Below are 15,184 nucleotides of genomic sequence, written 5' to 3'. Positions count from 1 at the left end.
AAGAGGCAGGCAAGCATTAACATAGTTGTAAAAACTGGTTTATTTTTTAAAAATAAATACAAAAATATAAATATAAAACATTGGCAGATAGAATTTGATGAAATGAAGTTGCACAAACTTTTTTTTAAACCAGCTGCATATTACACTTATTAACACCACGTGTACATTTTGTTTTATTTTAATGTACAGAACAGGACATATTGGATTTTTTTCTTCTTCGCCATCTTAAAAGCTGCACTTGCAGGAATAGGACATGTACCTAACAGAAGCGGCTTGTACATGAGGTTGCTTAAGGGATTATCACCCTGTTCAAATTTCTGAAGGTAAGATATTTTTTATTTTACTTACTAAAATGTACAACACAGAATTTCCATAGCTTTGGCTCTTGGAAGTTTGATTAAATAAAATGTTGTATATATTCCAAGTGGCATCCTACTAGAAAGAATGAATGACATTAATGGACAAGTTTAAAACAAAATTTAAAAGGAAACCATTGTGCTGAGTGGCAGGAAAATTTTCCTGAATGTTAAATACTGTTGAGTGCAGAAGGTGTCTGTAAAATTACTTCCGCTCAAAGGAAAAGAAAAAAGTAGCCTACTGTAGGTTAAGAAGTGTCTTTGTCACTTTCTCCTCCACCGTACATCTCAGCTAGCTTATTAAACCGAGGGCCCCACTCTCGGAGGTAATCATAGTTTTGGTCTCCTTCGGTAGTACCTGACTCCAAGGAGCTCAAGGATTCAGCTATGGAATCGTTTCCTTCATAGGCATAGGTCGCAAGCGAGTCATACGGCGGCGCAGAGGGATCAGTGTCGTGCTCTTTTAGCCTTTGGTTAATGAAATCTCGGACGTCCGTGTTGTCTGGTGCCGAAGGAGTCCTCCGTGGCACAAATAACGTTTCAGGGATAATGTCTCGCCGAAGCTTCTTATCCTCGATAGCTGCAGGATTCCTCAGTGTGCCGATATCAAAGGCTTGCGTGTCTTCCTCTCCACCGCCTTCGTCATTGTAACTCACAATGTTGTCTCTGATGTCCTCTTTAGAGAGGATCAAAGGCTCCTTCTTTCGTTGCCTCTTCAGAGCAGCAAATAGCACCACTATAACTTAAAGAGGGAAACAAAGAATGGGTAAAGATCTCTATTTAACAATTTCTTAGCAGCAAATCCACTGGGTGCAAGAACGACATTTCAGCTACATTTCACCAACTCATTTTTTTTGATAACTGGATAAACACCTCTATCTGTATAATGGTAGCACAATAGAGTCTATATCAAAAACCTATTTTGCACACATTGTGTGCTCTGCTTTACAGGACCATGAGCTTGTCTGCATGCTGCTTCTATAGCTGTAATGAGCTTTAAAATAGCCAGGTCTATTCTGAAGATATTTTCCCTTTTTTGAGCTCAAAGGATATTGTTAAAAAGTGGGTTTGAGTTGAATTATAGGTCATTAAGTGCTGTTCTGAAAACCACAAAATGGAGGTTTTACAAAATTTTCCTTTTTTTTATTACAGCACTGAAACCACTGGATAGACAGGGCTTTGATGTAGTAAAATTGCTGCTTACTCTTGTATGTGAAATATATACTGCATATTGATTTTTAGTAGTTATTTAAATGAAAAAGAGACTTTTCCTCAAAAAACTTTAAAATGAAAGACATGAAAGCAATTTTTGATTATTCTGTTCATCTGCTCTGAACTTTCTTTTTTTGGGCAACTTAACGAAAGAACATAAATGAGCTTCTGTTTGCACAGTGACAGTTTAACAGTCTGGGACTCAAATTCTTATTTACAGTGTTAAATTAGCAGATAACGAGGGTTTGCCTTTGTTTTTTCCTTTTTATTTTAAGCCGCAGTTGTATTTTTCTCACAAAATCCAGGATCATTAACTCTATCAACCTACATAATTTCATGAAATGAGTCAGGCCTTGAATATTTGTTCCTGGGTAGTGGAGGATGCATTTCTCTTCTTACCCAGCAGGATAATGATGCAGAGGAGAATGGCCACCAGTGCCCCCGTGCTGAGGCCGGCAGGGAGAAGCAGGGCCTCGGCGCTGCAGGACTGCATGTTCCCCCGGCTGTCGCAGGCACACACCCGGATGGTTAGCGTGCCCGTGCTGCTCTGGATCGGGTAGTCGTTGTCCGAGATCACCACTGGGAGAAGGTAAGTGCTTATTTCGTGTCGGCTAAAGCCATTCCTCCTCGTCAAAATCCTGGCAGTGTTATCTAGATCGAATAAAAGATACCATTGTAGGCTATACAAAGAGAAACCATACCACTTGTAGCAGATGCAAATTATCGTGTTTTAGATGACTTCAAAATAGATCCTGATATCAGTGATATCTCTGTTTTTCTAACAACATTCTCATTTGATCAGAAAGCTATTTATAAGTTTTTAGGTACATCTGGCCTGCTTCTCTGTGCCTCTGCACCACTTTGGCGTGTGATTTGAAAAGAGGATTTCTCAAAGCTTAATATGTTTTATAGATTAATGCATGCAGTGCGTGACACAGTTACAGTTCAGGGCTGAAACCCTGAAATGCAGCAACCAACCGAGGAAAAAGAACCTTCCAGTTTGTGCAGTTCAACAAGTACTCTGTTCTAGAAGATTCTTTCTATGGATCATCTGTGGCAGCACCCACAGGAATGCTGTCAACTCAGTATGAGATTTGTTAAACCAAACCTCTTTCAACACACTGTAGAACAATGAATTATGTACCTTAGCACATGAAGTAGGGCTTTTTTTGGATAGAAATTGTCTTAGGAATTCAGAAAATGTGAAAGATGGTAGGTATTCCTGCACATTTTTGAGAAGTTAACTTACTAAACTGTATCTGTAGCAAACAAATCTTAGTTGTGTGCAGGACACTTCAGCATCAAAAGCTGTCTACAGAGTGGCCAGAGGGAAGGGAAGGAAGAGAAGGAATGAATAACAGAGAGAGACTATTTCTTCTATTCTTAGAGCCACAATGCTAGAGCGGCAACCAACACCAGAGTTGATAACTGTTTCATCCAAAAGTCAGAAAAAACAGGTTTTATGTGCACTAAAAGGAAAATTTATTTTCATCATATTTGTGGGTTGCCTGAGCTATGTGGTTAGCTATCTTGATAGTTAACTTCAGGCACAACTAAAAGAACCCATGTGCAAAAAGAAAGAAAATAATTGAAAGAAAATAAGATAATAAGTAAATATCAAGATCTATACCTCTCTGTAATCAAGACCTAGTCACCAAGATATAACCTTTGTTTAAAATATTAAATCATGTATTTTTCATAGGCTTCAAGATGTGAAACACAAAGTTTTTCTTTCTTGTTTTCTTTCACTGGTTCTATGTATTTTAACATTATTTGTTTTCACTCAACATCAAAAATTAAGTGTCTTACAGATCTTTAAATACCTCTTCTGCAAAGGATTTTATAAGATATGCAAAATATTTTATTTAATTACTTAATTTTCCCTATCATTAGAAGTTTTTTTTCTGCTGTTGTTTGTAGTCTACTACATCCTGAAATATTCATCAGGAACAGAGGATTATTCCCTTTGCCTTTATGCCTTTGACACATTTGAAGGCTGATAACACATCCCCTCTCATTTATGTCTTCTGTAATCTAGAGTCCTCTCAATTAGTCATACTAATAATGAAAGCCAAAATTCATAGTCTCACTTCACCCAACAGAAGCTTCTGAAAATTTTCTCTGATAAAGACAGATTGAGCAAGGATCAAAAGAAAAGCCAAAGTGCCTCTCAGAACCATTATTTTCATTAATGGTCAAAAGAAGCAAAATAGAAGGCCAGAGGAATCAGAATGATGTCACAAAAGGCTCAAGTGAAAAATCTCAACTTGTCAGCTAAAGGCATTTTTGAAAGCTTTTTTTCTTTTGTAGTCAAGTATTTCATCTGTCTCTTACCTCAAGCCAACACTTTTGTGATTTTCTTTATAATTTTTTTTTAATCACATTTTTGCTTTACCTACACTTGTATCTACAAGTATAGAAGTCCTAAACCTCATTCAGGTAAAGTATTCTTGATAGCAGCAAGCTTCACAACTTCTCTGCATATTGATAGACATCAAAACCAAATATATTTCAGCAATGTAGCCAGACAGAAAAGATAAAACTCCTTCCTTGGAACAGGCATGAATTTTACCTTCATTATCCTGAACAGTGAAGTTAGGATTAACGGCAGCTAAACTGAAGAAAAATTTTTGTCCACCAAGGGGGTCATCTTTGTCTACTGCGCTTATGGTTTGAATGAGCTGCAGGAAAAAAAGCAAGCAAACAAACAAACAACAACAAAAAGACCAAATACACCTAGGTTTTTGATAGAGCTGTCTGATCAAAGAAGATGAAAAGCATTGGAATAACTTAGCATTCACACATACAGAATATTTATTCTGTAAAATATAAAAACTAAACAAATGTTCAACAAGTGTCTTATATAAGTTTTTTTGGAAAAGAACATCTGTATTTTTCATGTGATAATACATGTGCACCTATATTTTTGTAGCTACATAGTGGACAAAACTTGCCAAAAATAGTTTTAGCTGTAGCTGGTAGTTTTTATACTTCATCTTTGATTCATCATTTTAAATTCAAATCAACACCTAAGACAGTAATGCACATGAAGTTTTCTTTTTTTGTGATAAACAGCATTTTATCAAGCAGAATTTTTTGAAAGGGAAGTGAATGTTTCAAATTACATTTCAACATTAAAACAATTTTTTCCTAAACATGATTTTTCTATTTATTAGTATAGAACACACCAACATGGTTCCTGAGATTAAAAATTCCAGTTATATTTTATACATATTTCTACTCTTGTAAAACATTGTAGCACACCCCAGAGTTGCACAAATTTGGAGTGGGATGAGAATCAGGTGTCATAATTCTGAGAGTAAGATGTGCTAGGTCAGTTCCATACTCAGACTCAGAGCTTTCTGCAATGCCTACCACAAATTTTGGCTATTTTTGGGGTCAAGTATAGTAATAGCAACCCCTTGATCAGTACTTCTTTACGTGTCAGGCAAGTGAATATGTGGCTTTTTCAGTGAAATTTCTATACCTAAAAGTGGCTAAATATTGTTTCCCAAGCAAAAATAATTTTTTGACTTTTATTTTTTACTTTATTGCCCAATTTCAGTCTGGGGTTTCTTTTATACTATGGCATATAAAGTGAATTTAAGTCTGGATTTTTGTGCATGCATGCTTGAAGGTTCAGTTATGTTCCTAAGTTTTACTTCCAAATATAGATTATCTTTAGTCTAGATCATTTTTATTCTTCATTTCTTATCCATCATTTTAAATTGCACTGCTCTTTCAACCATGGAATTACATCCAATTTTTAACACTATTCCTTCCCTGTGGTGTACTTGTTAAACCCTGTTTGTTTTTCCTCTTCCAGTTCTTCCAAATACAGCCATTTCTCTTCATATCACAGCTTTTGTCAGGTCTGATAATCTTTCACATCAACAACTGCAGTGCACTCCTGTTTGCCTTAAAAAATGCATGACTAACTCCCAACTTCTCTGTTGTCCATCCAGAAAATAGCATTAAATATCTTGATGAGGCAAGGATGGGATTTTTTTTAATATAGCAGCTTCCTTGCTTTTTCAACAGGAGTTTGGTCTTTCTCTAAATCTGTTTTCTTACATAATCCTCGAATAACTTTCTATATGAATAAAACTGATATTGCAAGCATAGGATATTATTTGTTTTTGAAGAATGAATATTTTAATTATTTAGTAAGCAATTAGCATATGAATTTTCATAGATATTTACAAAATGAAATTAAAAAAAACCCACTAGTTTATTTTACGTAACAACTAGAGACCATGAATATGGTCAGCTGCAGGTGTTAGGCTACTGAAAATCAACTGATTTGCTGAGGTTTCATTATCATAGTTTTTTTAATAGAACTATCTGAAAAATAGGAAGGGAAAATTGAAATCTAGAAAAAAAACATCAGGGATTTTAGTTTTGTTTTTTTTAGTTTCAGTAGATATGAATTTGAGCTGTTTTTAGAAAGACACTTGGTGGATATAACAAGGACATTTCTGGAAATATGAAGATCCCAAAAGCCATGTATAAGCAAGATTATGGTGAGAAAAATCCTTTTCCTGATAAGGATTGTTATACGGGTCAAATGAGCTGATTACATGAAGAGCAGTACAAAAATAATTGGGTCAAGAAACCTAGTGTGTTTATATAATCTATACTGAATTATCAGAAAAAGGAATAGAGACCCCGTGATTCATATTTTAAAATGTCTTTGAACGAGAATCCATTATGAGCTCGACCTATTTACATAACATTTGACCACGTGAAAAGGGATGGATGGATCAGGTAAAATGAAGGCTAGTAACAGCAAGATAATAACAAGCCATTTAAACACAACCTGAAAAAGGGGAGCCTGTCCCAGTGCTGGCCGTGCCGGGGCCGTGCCGGGGCTGTGCCGGCGCTGCCCGGGCCGGCCCCAGGCGGTGCCAGCGGCTGCAGCGGCCCCAGCGCAGGGCACGGCTGAGCCCCTGAGCCCGGGGGAAAGCCTGGGCAAGGGAGGGCAAAACCAGGGCTGAGCCAGGGGAAGCGAGCGAGAATCAGCGCTGGGAGCCCCGAGGGGACAGCGGGAGCAGGGACGGGGCGGGAGAGACCCGGCAGGGATGGCCCTGCGGGCTGGAGAGAGCCCGGCCCGGCCGGGCTGGCCCTGCGGAGCTGAACGCGATCCCATGTGGCAGCAGATTTATTCTGGAGGGATGCAGTCCATGGGGAACTGCACCCTGGGGCAGGGAAAAGTGTGAGGAGGAAGGGGTTTCCGAGAAAAGGAAGTCGGTGGTGAAGGGGTGAAAGGTGAATCTGGGGAGAAGGGCGGTGTTAAGGGAAATTCTTTAGTTCTTTCTCTCTCTGTTTGTCAGGATCCTACCACATGTTTAATGGACAGCAGATTAAATTACTTTTCCCCAAATAGAGTCTGTTTTGCCAATGATGGTAATTTGTAAGTTTTTCTCAAGCCTGTAATTTTTCATCTTTTCTCCCCCTATACTGTTGAGAGGGAAGGAAGTGGCTCGTTGGGCACCTGGCTGCCAACCAAGGTCAACTCCTGCCTTCTTTTCTTTTGGCAGATCATTTACAAATAGAGAAGAAGGGCCTCTCTTCTGACATCTACCATAAGGGAAATGAATATATAGAAAAGTTATACTCAGCTTCCACGCAAGATCTCTCTAAAGCAGGGCTGACTTCTGCTTTCTAAGCTGATTCTTATCTTTTACATTAGAGGATCTTTGGAGACTGGCAGCTGAGCTGCCAGACATGTGACAGCTGGGAGCTGACAAAACCAGTGGGATTCCATCTGTCCAGATGCCCAGCTCCTGGCTCTTCTCACCTGGGGGCAGAGGACAGCTGAACTTCTTTGGTTGCAGGGCTGCAGCAGTCTGAGCATTTTGCTGCTTTATTTCCCTGAACTCCTATTGAGTCAGCCTTGTGTAGGTCACATGAATGCCTGTGTCCTCTTTATGCCATCACACCAAGACTGTCCTCATTTTTTGGGGGGGGTCAAAAGAACAGCAACCACCAAAATAGCATTCTGCCAGAGGTGCTGCTTGTGTATAGCTTGAGCTTTTTGAGATAGGGTATTTGCAGCGTTTGTAAGTTCACGGTACGATCTGACATCAGCAGTAATAGCAAGCAGGAAAACAATCACAGGCCCTTTGAGTCATTCAGACTACAAAAGTCACATTTATCTCTTGCTATATAGTTGCATATATGTGTATGTTTGTATACATGGATTTATGTGCACCTCCCTAGGTATTATATATAGTATATGTATGTTTATATATATATATATGTATGTATAAAATTTTGTAAGTAAATGGAAAGGTATAGTATTCATTATATCTTTCTTTAGTAGATGGGAAATACTGAAATGAATACCACAGAATCTGTGTCTAATGAAGCATCATCAGTTTCAGTTACCTAATAGATATAAATTTCATGGATCAAATGTAATTATGAAAACCTGAAAGGGAAGAAAAATAGGAGAAATGTGGGAGGAATCAAGCTCAGAGAACCATTTTCTGTTTGGATTGATTACATTCTCTCAGGACAGACTGAATTTGAAAAATAAAAAGTCTTATTTATGAGCTGCCAGTAAACAAGAAGAATATAATTACATTCAAGTAGATTATTCATGTTGTCCTGCATTACATTTTTTCTCTGCCTGTGAATTGTTTTCTTTATGCAATCATTTGCAACTCAGATTTCTTAAAAAATGTTTATATTTATGGCCTTCTCAATAACCTTGGCAGGTTTTTTTCTGATAAAGACACTACTGAGCCGTATAACAATTTAAATAAGCATTTGTGGATGTGTAAACTTATTTAGCATCTCATTTATTAGTTATAAGTGATTAGTGCTATTTTATTCAACTTTTTAACTGACAGCCTATTCTGACTGTAAGCAATAAAACAATGCAATGTCGAAATACTTTTATATTTACTTTTAAATTATACTGACTTTTATAGTCTAGATAGTGCAGAAAAAACTGTTCCTTAAAATACACTTACATGGAAATTTAGCTGCTCTCTTAATATTTCATGTGTGCTCTAGAACTAGTAACCTGCACAGAAAAAATTCTGAAACCTCAGATGAGTAAAATTTGTGGATTCATGAATTTTATTTTTTTTTTTAAACACAGGATGGTTTTTTTGTGAAACTGGAAGAGGAAAATTCAATGTTCTTCTTCTACAAGTCTTAATCCTTATGTCATATTGAAAATTATTAAAACATCATTTTAGCATTTATAGTAGACACTTCAGCTGTCCAAAATTCTACATTTTTAGCCAGTGATTTCTCTTTATCTAACACCTTGAATTCTCTTGAGACTGCCACAACAGACAAATGCACTTACTCAGTACCTTCAGCTATTTTATACATTATAAATTTGGGCCTCAAATTCTTTGTTGTAAGTTCAAACTGATGTCACTTTGGGAGGAAGAATGGCAACCTGAATGCGAAATTTGCAACACAACCTGAATGTAATACCTGTGGGACTCCAACTGTTAAGACAAGCTGGCACTTGTACCACATTCTATTCAAATGTACTGAAAGGGTTGCACTGAGGTACTACTGCTCCCATTTTAAAGGCTTTATTATTGGCTGATTATGCTCTGGGATGTGTAATAGAAAAAAGAAAATTAAACAATTCTATTAAGCGACTGCCTTTTGAACACTAGGAATTAAGCAGTACAGTCATTTCACTTCAATTGAAGTACACACTGTGTAGCCTCGAAGAAGCAAAAGAAAAGGAAGATATTATGTTACCATTTTAAAAATGTAAGTTTTCTTTACAGAAATTTTTGGTTTGATAATGAAAGATGAATCTAACAATTGAAAAAAAAAAAGTGTGACAGATTTTTGGTTTTAATCGCTGTCATCATGAATTGAAATATATCTGAATTTTGCTACTGGAGAATTACTAAAAAATGTAAATCAAACTTTTTAGTTACATATAATGTTCTACTTTGTGAAATTGAGGGCAAAGTAAATCATGACCATGTCATGGATGTATCTCATTGGGATTTAAAAGCAGTACAAGGTTAGGTAAGGAAAAGTGGTGACTGAAAGACTGATGTGCTTGTAACATATTGACATTGCAATTTAAGCCTCACTTACAGAGCTTCTTTGCTTTCATTTTTAACATTTCAAAAGCTAATTTAGATATGATTTTTCTTAAGGAATAGGTAGGAATGATCTACAATTGAGTTCTGTAGAAACACTGGATGGTGGGAAGTGTTTATCAAAGGCATACCTGTCCAGCTCTTGCATTTTCACAGACAAAAGTGTCGTAGAATACAGCAAACTGTGGGGCATTGTCATTCACATCCAAAATTCTTACATAGACAGGAACACGAGTGGTATCTTTGGGGTTGTCTGACAGTAGAAGAGAGAAGAAACATGAGATTATTTTCTTTTTAGGAGTTTTCTGTTTTCTTCTAACTTTCATGAGCAATACACATGCAAGATGAAGTTTGAATCTGGTCAGTATTTAGTGTACAAGCCAGTAACAAGCCAGAATCAGGCCTTCTGAAAAATAAGGAAATTATTTTTGTAGAGTAAAAGAAAAAATAAGAAGTATTGGGATCCAGTGAGCAATTAAGTTGTACATGAAGATAGGGGGCTGAAAATGTTAATAATAAATTCAAATATTGTATATGAAAACTATGCCCTCTACTACAATAATAAATTTGATCACTTGTTGGGCTCAAGGTTTTGCATGGTTTTGATCTTTAATTTTAAAATTCTTTGTATATCTAGTTTGTTTTAGAGAAAAAAATATCAAGGACATAATTTTTGCATTGTTTTGCTTTTGGCTGGGATAGAGTTAATTTTGTCTATGACATGCAAACATATTTTGAAAAATTTTCAAGTCAGGCTTTTCTCTCTTGCTCCTCAAAAGAAAATCCAACAAAACAAATGAAAGTACTTCTCCAAAACATTTGGTAAAGAACCTATTAGAATAAGATTTTTTTTATGCTTAAATTGCCTTAAAAAATATGAATGTAGATTTCCAGACCTTAGGTTCAGAAACAAGAATAACCTCCCCCTTACCAAATGCCAAGATACTATGATTATTTAGAGTGCTCTTTTGTTAGTATAGGTTAATTCAGGAATACAAGTGTCCCTGTTCTCACTTGCTGATCTTGTTGCCATACCAAAAATAATAAATAAGGCCTGGGTGTAAGAAGCACAGATGTTTCTTGGAATTCTGCTGCGTGGCAGCTAAGCAGCATATGATTTTTAAACATTAATATAACTGGATAAGTAACAAAAGTAACAGATTGTTCCAAATTATTTATTTTCCCCCTTTTTCTTCTGCTTTAAATTAAATAAAAGACATTTAGGAGAAGCTGGAATTACACTGGCTTGTTATCAGTAACACCTTTGCTAAAGAGCATGATGTGGATCTTTTTTAACATCCTGAATTATTTAAATTTCCAGGTTTAGGATTCAGTTTTTCGTAGACTTCTGTATATTTGTACTAACTTTCCAAATCAATTCTAACACTGCTTTCATTCTGTCATGCTTCACAGGTAGCATTTTAAAATATTTAGAGATCTAAATCTCCCTCTCCACTTCTTTCTCCAAAATTAACATATCTCTGTGGAGAATGCTAGTTACTCCAGATACGTCCACAATGCAAATTTGCCTTAAGTTTCCTGTGAAGGAGACAAGTTTAGCACTAAGATCTTGTTATACAAGGATGCTAAGTTTCATTATTATATAAATCTGAAAATGTTTTGTACAACATGGGACAGCACTCTGAATGGTTGCAAACTCAGGACAAAGCAGAAAAAAAAAAGGTTTATGAAAAAAAACCCTACTTTTTTTTTTTAAACACAGAATGTTTAATTGGTAGGACAAAATGTTCCATTTCGTCCTCTGCAGTGTAGCTCTTGCCAGCCACGTTTCACTGCTGGTCAGTATTTTTTCCTTTTTTTCCTTTTTTTTTTTTTTTTAACTGATACAGAATTAGCCCTAAAAAAAATTAGTGACTTTGAGAGGAAGAGATTCTTAGATGCTGATTTCAAAGATCAGACCTTTGTCCCTTAGAAAATGTTCTGTCCATTGATTAAAGATATTCTCAATAATGTAGTAGGTTTAGGAGGATATTTGCTCTTCTCTTTATACTCTTAATATGAAAATATCTATAGACAGGTGTTTTAAATGGTCCAAGAAATCCTACAGCTTTGGGATGAAACTGAATGGAGCTTGTAAGATTTATTGATTCTAAGAGCTGTAGGTGTAGATAGCATAGGAAGAGATAATGAAAGTATTACTAAGGAATTGAAGAAAATAATAGAGACAAAACCATAAATTACTTTGCTAAACTCGCCCATTTTAACAGCAAAATCATGTAATTGTCCTCCAAGAAAAAGAATAAAAATAATTACTCCAGTCTTATAATTCAATTGGCTAACATTTCCAAAGTAACTTGGACATTAAATATCAGTGATGGAGGTAGGTCATGAAAAGAGCAATGAGGAGACAGCTGCTGTTAGTTATCCCCCAGTTCATTTTTCCAGAACATCTAGTATGAAGGGACAGAGGGAAAATAAAGGAGGGATAGTTGCAGCTATAACTTTACAGGCTAAGGAAAACTGAAAGGAAAAAGAAAAACTAAATTAGCTTACTAATCTCAGCTGCTATAACACTAAGATTGTGCCATTGGGATATCTCACGGTCAAGTGGCTTAGAAGTATAGATGGAGCCGTTTCCAGAATGAATGTTAAATATCCTGTCAAGGTCAGTGTGACGATCCAGAGAAAACCTAAATATGACAACAAAATAAAAAAGTATCATCAAAATTATAAGTCAAAGAAAACATGTTTTATAGTACAAAGGTTAGTTTTGAAAAGACATATATTTAATTTCTATAAGTACTTCTGAAAATTCTGAATGTTAGCTCCATAGGACAAAGAATTAAAATTTGGATTTTAAGAATGTGGTGCAATAGTGTAATATTTGATAACTGGCGCTTTTGCAAGAAAATAGGAGAATTATATTAAAAAAATCAGGATTTCAATGTATAATTAAAGTATAATTTAATCCTGAAAGGAAAATGGTCTTTGATGTACTGTTTCTTCAGACTGACACGATACCTAATTTACAAGCTGTTCAAAAGTATTGCTATAAGCTCAGCTTCGACTGTTTAGGATATATAATTCAGTAGAGATCAAGATAAAAAAAACTTGTGTAAAAATAAGTCCACATTCAGAACTTTCATGCATAGATGTAAAAGGACCTTCTATATTTCTATAGTTGCTCTACTTCTGGCAGGCATGATGTCCGCCAACATGCTATGATAGTGTCTAACTAGTATCAGAAAATATCTCTCTTTCCTCTTTTTTTTTTTTTTTTTTAAATATTTAACATTGCCTTCAAATTAGAATTGAACCTTTGATTCAGAATTAAATGTAGGATTTTGCCAAATACAGAATGAGTTTTAGAATCTGTGCCAGAATTGGGCCCAAATTTTTTGAAAAGTTAAATAGTACACTTATATAGTACAATAGAAACAAATGTTTATGTTTCTATGAAAATTTATGAATGATCTAAACTGTTCATCAAGTGCATCTGGTTTCATTTGCAGTACTTAACTAAATTGAGCCAAATAAACAAATGCTGTTGTATCAAAATAGCATCTATATAGTTTTGGTGGCTGTTGTTTGCTCACTCCGCTACACACAATTGCAATAAATATGAAAGACAAACAAATAAAACTCCAATAAACAAGTCAACACCAAAATGAATATAAAAACAACAAAAAAAAGGAAATTAGAACAGCCAATAAAAACTGCTGATAGTGCAATAAAGACTTACTCAAATGTTTTTGTTTTCTTTACTACTAGCTTACTTTAATAACTCTTAACTAGAATAAAACAAAAATGTGCTACTTTCTAGAGAAATTATATTTAAGACTATTTGGCTTATATGATAAGCATTTCATTTTACTTCATACATGATGGTAGCTTTATTGAAGACTAGAACTTGTTTCATCAGCTCACTAAAAGCTTTTCACAGTGCGAAGTAAAAAGCAATCCTGATGGGCTTAGTTGAAATCAAGTTTTTATGAATTGTGGCCCTGGAAAATATTTTGTGTGTCTCTTGTGTGCAAGTAAATTGCTGTTGCCTGGCATATTTCTAGGTTTACAGACAGCACCATTCTCAATTCTATCTATCTCTGGGACACTAATAAATAATAGAAATAACCTCTATGTGAAATTAATGTTGTATTACTATTTATCCTAATTTCTTTAGCAAATAATGTGTTTAAAGACACTGAAGTATTACCTTATTGGACTTGAGGCAGAATCAGGATCTCGTGCCATGACAGTTCCTATTATTGTCCCCAACTCAATATCTTCATGCACCTCAAAAAGGTAGGAAGACCTGCTGAAAACAGGAGGTTCATCTACATCTTCTACAGAGATTTTCACAATAATTGTGTCTTTGAAAGGCCCAAGGTAATAGAAACGGGGATCCACATGGGTATTTTCAGCTTCTACTTTCAAAGTATAAAGTCGTCTTGTCTCATAGTCCAGTGGCTAAAAATGAAAATTGTGATAAATTTTATTAAATTAGATTTACATATTGGCAGATGTTGACCTATGTACATAATGCAAACTGAAGAAGGCTCAAGCCTTATCAGAACCTAGCCCTGCATGCTGGGAACACCAACACAGTTAATATTTTCCCCACCACAGGAGTCACTTTGTCTAACAAGAAATTGCATTGTTTTTAGAAGTATCATTTCCTGTATATTAGTTAAATTATCTCAGCATGAATGATAAAAAGATTTTTCAGTGCAAATTAAACAATTATTCAGGGAATTTTGCAGCTGTTTCACAATAATATGGATTTGAAACAATCATAGAAGCATTTAAAATGCTTGAGATACTGATTGGAAATACAAACATTCCAGAACAAGGTATTTAACACTAATGTTTCATAGGAAATTCTGTAAACTCCTGGATAATCAAAATGACCAGAGTATTCTTATTGGCAAGCCCATATAGTGAGCCTTTAATTTCAGGAATGTTTTAGGTGTCTTTTGAGGAAGGTGTGTGTGTCAAAGCTCTCTATATTTAGAGAAACAGTGGGGTTTAATCTTGTTCCTTTTCATTTAATTTAATGAATCCGACATCAGAAGGGATTTTTTTTTTTTGAAAAAATATTTGACATTTTTGTCAGCAGTTCCTTTTTAAAATGGGACGAGGGGCGGTTCACGGTTATAATTAGAAATCATTTTGGATAGAAAATAATTCTATTCCTTCAAATTTTTCTAGCTGTCATAGATGAAAAGTGTTAGCTAATTAATGATTCTAAGGAAATGAGCAAGCTGAAAATCTACCTTTCTGACACAAAGAAGACTTTATTAACTCCCACAGATTCTTAGAGAGATATAGAACTGGTGGTTTTCATTCATCAAAATGGGTGGTTCATGGCTTATTTTTTTCTGCCTAGCTGCTTTTAAATATTAATTAATGTTCACTAAAGATGCCAAAGTGACAGGTTAGATATTTAAATAAACTATTCAAAAGCAGAAAGATGCAGCCCAGTGCATGAGAAAGAATGAGTTTCCCCACTGCCCCAGACTTGTTTTAAAAAAGTAGTCAGAGCAGATGGGAGAGTATCTATGA

The 15,184-nt window shown here is 35.4% G+C and overlaps 1 protein-coding gene across 3 annotated transcripts in view; it reads right to left on the bottom strand.

Moving 5' to 3' along the window:
* Positions 1 to 499: 499 nt before the first annotated feature.
* Positions 500 to 15,184, bottom strand: part of LOC103820323 (cadherin-10) — a 53,720-nt gene continuing 39,035 nt past the window's right edge. For 2 of the 3 annotated variants that reach the window (XM_018926898.3, XM_050970821.1), the window contains 6 exons: positions 13,836 to 14,089; positions 12,176 to 12,312; positions 9,793 to 9,914; positions 4,141 to 4,249; positions 1,968 to 2,219; positions 500 to 1,098 (listed from right to left, as the gene is read on the bottom strand). In XM_018926898.3, coding sequence (XP_018782443.1) covers positions 605 to 1,098; positions 1,968 to 2,219; positions 4,141 to 4,249; positions 9,793 to 9,914; positions 12,176 to 12,312; positions 13,836 to 14,089 — 1,368 coding nt within the window. In that variant the 3' untranslated portion in view covers positions 500 to 604. The remainder of the gene's footprint in view (positions 1,099 to 1,967; positions 2,220 to 4,140; positions 4,250 to 9,792; positions 9,915 to 12,175; positions 12,313 to 13,835; positions 14,090 to 15,184) is intronic. The other variant, XM_050970820.1, reaches the window with a different exon arrangement.

This window comes from Serinus canaria, chromosome 2, assembly GCF_022539315.1.
Source record: "Serinus canaria isolate serCan28SL12 chromosome 2, serCan2020, whole genome shotgun sequence".
NCBI classification, from domain to species: domain Eukaryota; kingdom Metazoa; phylum Chordata; class Aves; order Passeriformes; family Fringillidae; genus Serinus; species Serinus canaria.
This window is presented reverse-complemented; position numbering and strand designations above follow the sequence as displayed.